Genomic DNA, 11,941 nt, shown 5'->3' on the forward strand with positions numbered 1-11,941 from the left:
AATGAAATTCCAGTACATGCTACGATATGGATGAACCTTGAAAACAATATGATAAGAGAACTAAGCTGGCAGAAAAAGAAAAATATTGTATGATTTCACTTATATGAGGTATCTATTAATAGAATAGGTCAATGATTCATGGACAGAGAACAGACTAAAGGTTTGCCAAGCCTGGGGACAAGAGGTAGTGGATGTTGTTGTTTAATGGCTACACAGTTTCTATTTGGGAAGATGAAAAGTTCTATTTGGGAAGATGAAATGGACGGTGGCGATGGCTGCATATCAGTGAATGTACTTAATGCCACTAAGTTATGCACTTAAAAGTGGTTAAAATGACACATTTTATAATACATATATTTTATTCCAATTAAAAATATTTCTTTATTGTTTTATGTTTAATTTTAATTTGTTGATTTGGATGCTGTATATTTCTGCTCTGTCTAATAAAGATTAGTTACGTACCTGTAACTATCATCTTCTTACTGTTTTCGAAGCTTTGTTTTCTACATCTGCCTTTGGGAAGGTTTTACAAGTCTGCCCTCTCCTTTCTACTCGATGTACGGTCACCAAGCCAGCAGCAGCAACTTCACCTGGTAACAGTATCTGGGAAATTCAGAATATAGACCCACCCACACATTCTGACTCAGAATCTGAATTTTAACAAGATCCCTCAGTGACTCGTGTGCCCATCAAAACTGAAGAAACCTGCCATGTCATTAAGTGATTTTCAGCCACGTCAATTCTACTTTCTTTGCCTTCGATTCAGCACTGCAGCTGGGATTCCTTGCATTCCTCTCTCAGTGTTACAGCTTCTTCTGTCTTTGCCTTCATTTCAGATGCTCTTTCGTTTTGTCTCTTCTCTCTGTCCTTGTTTTAAAGATGCCATATCACTCATACCTTTGGTACCCAGACATATATCTTCCAAATTTTTCAACTTTCATTTTCTATGCTTCCGTAGTTTTTTAAAGAAGACCTTTGTTTTTTATTTAGAATGCTTATTCTTATATGAGACAGATCCATCTAAACAAAGTGATTTTCTAGTGACAATATGGATATGATGATCTTGACCCCTTCAGCCTCATTCTCATATTAGAAGATTCAGCCTTTAGGGTATAAATCTGAAGATCAGGTTAAGGTGCTCCATTTGTCACACTGAATTGCTGTTTACTTAGAGTGGGTCTTTCTCTTTGACTGCTGGGTTAACTGATGAGGCCACGAAGTCAGACGCACTGTGTGGTATGGTACACGTGGCTAGCAGCTAGGATTTGGGGCAATGCAGGTTTAAACTGTGAAGCCCCCAAGTGCCATAATTAGACCCATACAGCTGAGGTGACTCAAAGTACTGTCCTGATTATTTCAAACTGTTTCCTCCCTTCCTCTTCAGAGGGCTGAACCTGTGATGTTTTCCTTAAGAACTTCTCAATCCATCTACCTGGACAGTTCCTTTCCTGGAAGGTACTCTAGGATCTGGCATACGCTTTTCTCTTAGTTTTAATTTTCAGCACTATTGCCAGTTTTGGCCTTTGCGTAACTTCATTGCTATATAAAATATATTGCTATATTTGAAAATCATGAGGAGGCACATCAGGCCTGTCTCACTTGCCTGATATGACTACTTATTTCACAAAGATTGGTATTCCTAATTGATAGCAGATTTATGCTTCAATGTAGAAACAGATGTTCCTACTTTAGAAAAATATGATCTACTAAGGGTTTTACTATTTTATGACACTCCTCAAAGTATCAGGTTGTGATTCCCATTTGTTTATAAGATCACTTGTGCTTTTCTATGTGTGCAGTTACTTGTGTTGACTATTGTGTCAGTTATCTATTGCCACAAGAGTGCCACGTAACAAACAGTTAGAAAGCCTTAGTGCATGCAGTAATAAGTGCTAATCGCTTGTGTATCTGGGTGGTTAACGAGCATCTCTGCTGATCCTGGTTGGACCACTCACCGTCTGACCCATTAGCTCACAAGGTGGTCTGTGAAGAGATGACTGGGCACCTCAGTCCAGCTCCCTGTGTCCATTCTTCTGGAGGGGCCAGCAGACTCATCTGGGCATGGCTGCCTCATGGCAGAGGCTGAAGCACAAGAAGAGACCAGAAACACAGGAAGCCTCTTGGGGCCTAAGTGTGGGACTGGTACACTGTTACTTTCACCCTTATAGCAGATAAAGCAAGTCACGAAGTCAGCTCACATGCAAGAGATGGGCAAATAGCTCTGATTTGGTGATAAATGCAAATGGCATGTCTAACAGAGTAGATCCTGAGAAGGAAGAAGGAATGGGGTTGCTACCACACTCAACTTACCACAGTGATTTCCTTAAGCACTTGCTTAAGAAAAATACTAGGTCTGAATTATTAATATTTGACTTAGATCCTTCATCCTAGCATCTGAGTTCTTATTCCTGGAAAAATGATAGCTGCCTGCCTCTGCCATGCAATGTACCCAGCATCTGGGAGCCAGGAAGGAAGATGAGTGTGAGTTGCCATAGAGCGGTTGCAAAGGGCAAAAGGGTTATGTATAAAGCCATGCCCTGGCTGTGGCCCTATCTCATTTCCAAAGACACAACTCTTGCCCAGAATTCTCTAACATTTGGGCATTCCAAGTACAAGCCGGAAGTCACACAGAAGATGCTGTCAATCTGCTTCCAGGTCCTGTTAGTTTTAACAAGATTGTGATCAGAGAGCCAGGACTCCACTGAAGGCAGCATTTCATTGCAATCCTTACTGAAGCTGAAACTATGAAACAACTCCTGGTTGTTGACGTTGGATTCAATTCTGCAGCATAAGGATTCACACAGACCACTGGACCATAAAAACAGGGGGTCTTACCCAAGTGTCTTGACCAGTAAACCCCTAGGTCAGTTACCACACAAGGCCAGAGCCCCTGCTGGGAGTACCTGTTAGGGGATAGGTGTCCTCACTGGCTCTTAAATTTGGAACATTGAAGCCTTCTTAGAGCAAACCACCTCTTTCTCTTTCTACATTTTGCTTGAGTTCCACTTTTCCTGCTTACGCCTGGTCCTCATATCTTCAAAGTCATTTGTTAGGTGAGTATTTACAGGACTCCCACTGTGTATATGGAGGTGTTGTTCTTGGTACGGGAGAGAGGACGGTGGACAAGGAGGCAAAGTCCTGCCCTCATGGGCTCACCTGGATTGGACGAGGGGCCAGCAGTCAACAAATTGGCACTCTGTTTGTAGACAGTGCCAAATGTAATGAAAACATTAAAGTGAGGTAAGATGAGGAGAGAGAACTAGAAACTGGGATATTTTATTTCTAGAGGCTTCTCTGAGAAAGCTGGCCAAGCACCTTGCCATCCAGATGATCAGCCAGGGACGTCACAATCTACACTCACATTGGACATTTTAATCCATCGCCTCCAGTACATACAGTGGATCAGAAAGCTGCACACAAGTGGGAAGAGAGATTGCGTGCATTGCCTGATTCACTGTAAGTGTGCATGCATTCCAGAAGGCCCACGGCCGGCCTCTCCCAGCAAGTCTGACAAGGAGTGCTTTTGTACCTAGGCCAACAAGTGGACATTTCAGACAAGGGATTGCGGTAGTAAGCATGTTCCTGACCCACCAAAGCAACGTTCTCCACAGCAGCCCCTCCCAGGTGGTCTGTAGAGAAATGTGCATTTGTGCGATTACATGAAGAGTTTGCATCTGCCCTTATTACGATTTGTAAATTGGTGGGTGTTTAAAAATAGAAGTGCTGATGCCAAAGAATATTTCACAAGCTTAATACAGTTGAGACAAAATGAAAACCCTTCAGCACACTGAAATCCATGATCTTGACCTTTCGACCCAGGCTTCCTCACTCAGCTGTGCAGGGAAAGGACTCCAAGGACAGTTTAAAGACAGTGTCCAAAGATGGTGCGTTACTAGCATAACATGATTTTGAAGTTAGTGGGGATGGTGCTCTCCTTACAACTTTCAAATTTATTTCTTGCATTTTCATACTTTTAACTCTTAAACGTGTCTTCAAGTGTGTATTATTGATGAAAACAGGATGATCTAATAAACTACCCTGTTCTACAATGGGTGAGAAACTGTTTGGATTAATTGTCACTACAATTACTGTAGGAACAGCATGTATCATGTGGAGTATTTATTTTCTCCATTTACTTATTAATTTCCAACTGTCGTATATAGTGGGAATATTATGGGTATGTAGATAGGCATATAATCTGTATTTATCTACATAAATTTCCCCACTTGATTTCTCTTCACTCAAAACTGAAGCCTCTCTTTCTGAGTAGGCCTTCAAAAGTTAAATATATTGTGTACTTTTTAAGGTAGAAGAGGTGATGAAGACATAGTACAGTGTAGGGTTCATGCTGCCTGGCTCTGAATGCCACCTCTGCCTTCCAGGGCACTGTGAGCACAGCCAAGCTACTAACTCTTTCCAAACCTTGGTTTGCTCGTCTGCAAAATGGGAACAGTAATAATAATGATGATAATACCCCTATAACGTGGTTGTTGTGAGGTTAAATGTGGGTGTATTAAAGTGCTTCTGACAGAGCTGGGCACTGAGCAAGTGCTGGACAAGTGTTAGGTAAAGTACAGATGTGACTGGTTGTTGACTGGGGGCTGAGATGAAGAATCGGCGCCCATTTCTGTGACGTCCAATCTTCCAGCTCTCACTTCTCTATCCCTTTGTCTATGTTCTTTTTGTTTGTTTTTACTTTCAGCATCTTCGAAGTGTCACTATTTGTAAAGAAAGTACATACCAAATGCAGACACTTTTTCTATCACTTGGCCACCGTCCTTCTCTGCTTTTCCATCAGAAGCCTATGTTGCAGCCTCAGAGACCCTGGGCACTGCTGTCTCACAATCAAAGGCTAAAAAAGAAACAACACCCTCTCTCCCCCCAAAACATCTACTGAAGAGCAATACTGCAGCAATCCTCACCTGGTCCTATTGGATTCCAATCAGTTGGCTTCACAACTATTCCTTAAAAACAGGAGTGGAATTCTCAGATTACAGAGGGCTGGGGAAGTGGAGCTCCATGTTGGTTAAATTCTCATCTCAAGATGAAAAAGTATATTTATTAGGGGAAAACATCAAAAAATGTGTGCAAGTGTTGGGGATTAACTCAAACGGGGCACAGATGTCATCGTGGTTTATCTGCCCTTGGCTCATCTCCATTCATGAAGCTCGAGCTCTCCGTTCTGCAGTCCATGAAATTCCTCCACACTCCTCTAACTTCTGCAGAGTCCCAGGGGCACAAAATTTGGTTGATTCCCTCAAAAAATCCACTCCCAAGCCTGTGATGTGTTCAGCCAATGTGGATGCGGGCTTCGTGGCTCAGGGCAGGTGCCGGCGGACTGTGTAGCCCACTTCATCCCTCCTGTCCCCACCTCATGTCTTACCTTTCTGTCCCAGTGGTTCAACAACTTCTTCCCTTTACCATCTCCGTGCTGCCTTTCGTAGCATTAGCAGGCTCTTGTGCCTCACTCTCCACCCTGAGAGGGTTTTCTAAGAATTTCTTCCAAATGAAGAAGAGTAGCAAATAGATGTTTCTACCTTATTCCTAAAGTAAATAGAAAAAAAGGGCTCCATTATGTACCCAGCATTACACCAGAATGAGAAGATCTGAACAACTACCGTACTGTGGAAAAAAACATAGTAGTTGCCTTTTGGGAGAGAAGGACATCGCCCACCAATTCTTCTAGCCTCACCCTCCCTTCCCCTTCCACTAATTCCCATGAAACACTCTACATTTCACAGTGAGAATGACTGCCGCACTTGGTGACCCCAGACAGTTTCACGCGCATGTCCGTGTGTGTGTGTGTGTGTGTGTGTGTGTATGTGTGTTTTAGGGGTGGTTTGGGGAAGAAAAATAAAAACAATAAGAAATAGTAATCTCAATTATTGACTCTGTTCAAGTGAATAGGTACCAAAATATGACAGAAAATTTAAAAATTTGAACATGGCCAGTGAAAGTCTTTTTCTCTTCTTTATAAAAATTCATCATTTTAGTAGAACTTTATTCTAGTTTTGCCTTAGAGGTATCTTGTGTGGATGTTGGGTTGTCAATCTGCCATAAAAAATGCCAGAATTTAAAAGTGTGAGGCTGGAACTTCAGTTGGCTAGAAAGTCAGATGCTGTAGAAAAATATACCGAAGAGCCACGTGTTGATTTTGGATTATAGGATGTAACGCATTCCTTGATTCCAAGGATAATTGGAAGTATTATGATATTTGGAAGGAACACGCTTTCACCATTGTGTGGGTCTTATAGTGTATGTCTGCATGGCACATGCATGCTATTTCTATAGAAAAATTTAGCATTGATCCATTTGCTAAATATGTTGACATTTTCCCTCATTGTTTCTCTCAGCCATTGAAAAGTAGAAATTTCCTCAACCTGCTTGCCTAACCAGAGGCTAGTAGGACATACCTTATTTCCTTAGCACCTGCGTTGAGGGTAGATGAGACAAGCCCATCAGAAGTGGCACATGCCTGGTTTTACAGGTGTTTGGGTTAGGATCTGTCGGTAGGAGTAGGGTTTGCTCACATTACCTGAAGTAGTAGTTTTTTGTGAATGTTCATAATGAAGGCCAATCAGAGAAAGCTGAATACTCGGCCTGAAGAAAGATGAAACCTGAAACCTGGAGGATCTTTGGGGATTCAGGGTGGCCCAAGGGATCTTGGAAGAAAGCATTCTTACGGTCCGTCATTGACTAGGCATAGTTAGGACTGCCAGTTGCACAATTCCTGCATAAGCTTTTGGAAGCTGCTCCCTGCAGATGTGGAGTACACACCCAGCAAGACCACATGCCATGGCCTGGGACAGAGCTTCTAAGGTGTCCCCAACTATCTGCCCTCCGCATCTTCTCTGCCTCTCTTACGCTTTCTCATACTTTGCTCTCCAGTTGGGAAATGGCATCACAAGCCTCTAAGTCATAGCCGTGCAGATTCACTTCTACTCTTTACAGTTTAATTCATTTTCGTGAAAGGGAACCCCCTTCATTCCACTCTGCCTATTAGCTCAGGCCACATGATAGATCTGTGGCCAGTTAGTGGTCAGCTGTCCTTAAATCAGGGGCCCAGGCCATTCCAGTTAGCTTTGACAGTGGTGGGGAAAGGGTGAGGTTCTAGAGAAATATAGTATATAGCATAGTGGCGGAATAGCTGCATTTCAACAGCGGCTTGGCTTTCCCTAAAAGGAGGCTGTAGACAGAGTAGGGAAATGGATTTGACATTTCTAGAAGTGTTGTTTCTCAATGTATGGTTGGTTAACCATTGCATGGTGGAGGCTTCACTGTCTTTGTGTGGAAATTTTTTGCAAGGCTTTAGCCAGCCCCAAGGGAAGTTAACCCACTGAATTTTGATTCATAATCAACATAGAAGCCAAATATTCTCTTTGAAAATATGGATGGTCACATGGTGAAAAACTCTAGAATATTAGAATCCAGCCTAACAGACAACTGTAATAGGATAGGAACGAGCAAAAGTGTGGTTTAGGGTCCGGAGTGCATCTGTAGCTACCTTAGCATGTCACGTGGAAAGTCAGAGGCCTCGATGTTAACCCAGTCAGTCTGGTCTGACAGAGACAAGTACATAAATTCTCTCTGTAATAGGGAGATTAGGGAGCAATAGACAAGGAGATAAAACAAAAATTAAAGATAAGAACTTCCTTAGAAACTACTTTCTCTGCTCTTTATTATCCAAAGTCAATAAGACATGGTGAATAATTTTATAGGATTTAAAGTTTTTGGTAAAGCACGGTGACGATAGTTAATAACAATGTATTATATATGCAGAAATTGCTAACAGGGTAGATTTTGTGTTCTCATCCCCCAAATTGATAAATATGTGATGTAATACATACGTTAATCACCTCAATTTAGCCATTCCACAGCGTATACATATTTCAAAACATCATTCTGTACATCACAAATATATACAATTTTTATTTGTCAATCAAAAATTGAATTTTTTTTTAAAAAATGAAATAAAGTTTTGCATCGTTTTTCTTGATAAAGCTGGCTTATAGTATACTGAAAAAAGTTCCTTATTTTTTCAAGTTTCTCAGGATATACCATGGAAGATATTTAGCCAGGTGTACTTTGGGGAAGGGGATCCTAAACGGCGGGATGTTTATCTGTAGCAGTTTCCCTGCTGAGTTTCTTGCCTCCTCTTAACCATCTTCCCTCCTGTGTATTTCAGAATCACCACAACCGCAGCGTGCATGATGGATCTGCGGAGATACCCCCTGGATGAGCAGAACTGCACTCTGGAAATCGAAAGCTGTGTGTATCTGTATCTGTGTTGCTTTTTCATTCACTTTGTGTTTTAGATCTTTTTGTCATCATTTAGCATCTTTTCCAAGGCATCCATAATTTTCTGGATATAGTTTTTAACTAAATTAGAGATTTAATTCTTCACTCTGCAAATTTCACTGTCAGAGAGAGAGAGGCAGAGAGTGAGAGAGAGACTCAGTCAGTAAAAAAGATTTCTTCATTCTAATCTGATTAAGAGAGTCCCTTTGCTGTGCTGAAATATAAGAAAACAAATGCCCCTCATCTCAGTCCATTCAATGAAAAGAGAGCAAACACCAAGATGCAATTTTCTTACAATATGCTCCATCATGCATGAGTGGCCATACTGCTGGGACCCGGGCAGTCAGAGTAAAGCTCATTTCCCATCAGGAGCTCGGCAGTACAAGCGGGCTATTTCTGCATCTCGGCAATTTTCTTCAATTTGAGTGGTATTCAGATGCTTTATTGATAATTCAGCATTGAGCACTTCTGTGTGATGGACGAGAGCTGCATCTATAACCTCTAACAAACGATGTCCCTCCTGCTACCTGAACGACTCCTCCTGGCATGTCGGGATGTTGTTATTGCTGTTATTTATCTTGGCCTATTACAGACTGGCCTGTAATTAGTCTCAGTTGGACTTAGGCTTGTCAATATTTGTACTAAATTTTTGATGGATAAATGACTTTGACTTTGCAATATCACTTGGTTCCATGTGGGGAGAAGTGAATGTCTTTGCGAATAAAAATGCTGAGAAATTGCACTGGTGATAGGCCAGTGTCCAGATCCTGGAGGGAGTGGCCACTGTGGCCACTTCCAGCCCATATCACTGTCATGTTTTCAGAGGAGATGGGGGACATAAAGTCACGTCAAGTGATGCGTAGTTAAATTGTCTGGGGACATTTACCAGAGAGGACAAAAGACTCAGGGGTAAGGTGATGATGTCCCAATAGCTGAAGGGCTGTCCTAGGAGGTTAAATGGACTCTGTGCCTCCAGAGGGCGCAGCTCCAATGGGCCAATGAAAGTTTCAAGAAGGCAAATTTGTAATCTAAGTAAGGGAGCGGCTCTTATTTCAGCTGGTCACGTAGTGAGTGACTTTCGGGAGTGTGGACCCTGTGGCTGCGATGCCTGCGCTGTGTGGATGACAAGCCGGAAGATCTGCTGTCAAAGAGACTCCCCGCAGTGTGCGTGGCCCCTCCCTGTGCAGAAGATCCATGGGTTACACGTTTCAGTGGAAGGGAGAGTCTCCCAGTCTTCTGGTGGGCTGGCTACACACAGCTCTGTATTGGGAATGGACAAAAGAAAGAGGTGTCTTTATTACCACTCTTGAAAGCAAATTCATTGAACTGAGAATTCATCCAACAAATACTTACTGGACATCAACTGTATGCAGTACTGTTGCAAGCACAGGGATATATAGAAATGACAGACAAAATGCCTGCCTTCATGGAGCTTATATTCTAGAAAAGACAGGAAACAATTAGACAAAGAAACAAATAGTGATAAATGCTTTGAAGAAAATAAAGTCTGAGAAAAGGGTCGTGAGTGATTGTGAGGTTGTTTGTGAGATGGAATGTCAGGGAGGGCTTCTGCAAGAAGGTTTTCTTTAAATCGAGATGCAAATGGAAGAATAAGCTACATGAAGAACTGGAGGTAGGTCCTGCAGAGGGCGCAGGAGCCCCGGGCACAGCATGCTGGTCTGAGCCGCAGTAGGAGACTGGCGAGGCTGGGCTGGGGGGTGCTGTGGAGGCACACAGGGGCCAGGACTGTGCGTTCTTGAGGTCCTTGCAAGGAGTTTGGGCTTGCTTTGCTAATTGTGTTAGGAAACATTTGAGGGTTTTAAGCAGAGGACTATGCCACCTACCATGTAGTAAGCTGTGTATTTTATTAAAGAGAGGACAACAGAGAGGAATAGGGAGATGGGATTAGCCATGAGGGACAGTCATCCTCATGGCCTTGGTTCATTTGTTTGTCTAACAACAAATATTGGGCTAATACCTTTTTGTTGTATTATATGCTCAAATCAAAGGTGTGTTATATTGATATGATGTTTTTCTCCAGATCTGTGTTCTAATTGATCTTATGGATAAAGTCGACCTAATCTCTTAGGAGACTCCTGGGTGTTACAAGTCACATCCAAATTTATTGCCCTATTTAGTCATTCTTAAGAAGCAATGATTCCGCACTGAATGAAGCACTCGCATAAGCACTGCGCTAAGAGCTGGGTTTGGAGCTATAATCCAGCCAGTGACCACCCCTCCTTCCGAGGAAACCACTTTTGAAAATCTCTAAGGGTCAGTAGTATCCCAACAAAAGATATTTCTAAGGTTGGCAAACCATGGCCAGGAAGAGCTGAGGAAACCATCCAAAAATGCCGAGGAGAATGCTACTGTTCTCTGCAAGTCCTTCATATAATCAACCATTGATGAGCTAAATTCACCCTCAGTCTTTGAGCTTTTCAGTAGCTCTTGAGAGGAGTTTGCCTTTGCAGACTCTTCACACTTGCATTCTCATTTTCTTTTACAACTATCTTATTCATTGCACTTAGGGTATATTTTCAATTCATCTCTATGTGATTTCTGGGCCAGCTCTAAAGTTATACTTTGCAAACAGAACTTTGGCTAGAGGGCCCAGTCTCCATAGCTTCACTACTTTTCAGTACCAGCCTGGTACAAATCAAATAATAGAGGAAACACAAGAATATTTGAAAGTTAGTTCTTTGATGGCACTTCTCATAGACAAACACATTAAGCAAATCTACTTCAAATATGGCAAAGCCATTACTTCCATTTTATTAATGACAATTTATTTAGCCATGCATTTATACGAAATGATGATGTTTCATACCCGCCATCTCTCTCCTTCTCTTTCCTGACAGATGGCTACACCACAGATGACATTGAATTTTACTGGCGTGGCGGGGACAAGGCTGTCACTGGAGTGGAAAGGATTGAGCTCCCTCAGTTCTCCATTGTGGAGCATCGTCTGGTCTCAAGGAATGTCGTCTTTGCCACAGGTGAGTCCTGCATCCACTTGGAGTCCTTCAGGGACACTGGCTGTGCTGGCATGATTGGCGTGACTCACAGCAGTGGGTCATCCAAGGAAGTACCATCATCATGTGTACCCCTTTTCTCCGTAACTGTAGAGGATTGATAAACTTGGATGGGGAGGAAGGATCACCTGAGAAGGAGATGCTCTCTGGGACTGGTTATTGAAAAGTCAAAAGACAGAGGGTGAATTTAACCAATCAATGTTTCATAACATAGGAGACGCTCATCCTTGTGCACACAAGAGTTATGGATGGCCTTGGAGGCAGGAAGGAAGGGGAAAGAGGAAGACCAGAGGAGGTGGCACTGTTCTCCTCCCAAAAGTAAGCCACCTTCTCCCCACTCTGGGCTAGCAGCCAGCCCTGGCAGTCCAGGAACTTAGGCCACCTGCAGTTAGCCTTGCCTCATTAGACACGATCATGTTCTCCTGATAATATCTAGTGAATATTTCCCTGGCCGGGGTTTCATTGTCATCTCTGTATCAAGTATCTGAAGACTGAGATGGTATCTTCTGTTCTTCAGTCTCTTCTTGCTGAGGTTTTACTAAATTACAACTATGTGTATTTTACCACATGCAGTGCTGTCTCAGGAGCTTTGTACTTACTGAATGCTTTGC

General features: G+C 42.5%; 1 protein-coding gene across 5 annotated transcripts in view; it reads left to right on the top strand.

Annotated features, from left to right (window-relative positions):
* The window catches only part of GABRB3 (gamma-aminobutyric acid (GABA) A receptor, beta 3), a 231,646-nt gene that overhangs the window by 188,760 nt on the left and 30,945 nt on the right, over nt 1-11,941 (top strand). For all 5 annotated transcript variants that reach the window (XM_012647973.1, XM_012647975.1, XM_012647972.1 and 2 more), the window contains 2 exons: nt 8,186-8,268; nt 11,157-11,294. In XM_012647973.1, the coding sequence (XP_012503427.1) occupies nt 8,186-8,268; nt 11,157-11,294 (221 nt within the window). The remainder of the gene's footprint in view (nt 1-8,185; nt 8,269-11,156; nt 11,295-11,941) is intronic.

The sequence above is a fragment of the Propithecus coquereli genome, unplaced genomic scaffold, assembly GCF_000956105.1.
Source record: "Propithecus coquereli isolate 6110/MARCELLA unplaced genomic scaffold, Pcoq_1.0 Scaffold28, whole genome shotgun sequence".
NCBI lineage: Eukaryota > Metazoa > Chordata > Mammalia > Primates > Indriidae > Propithecus > Propithecus coquereli.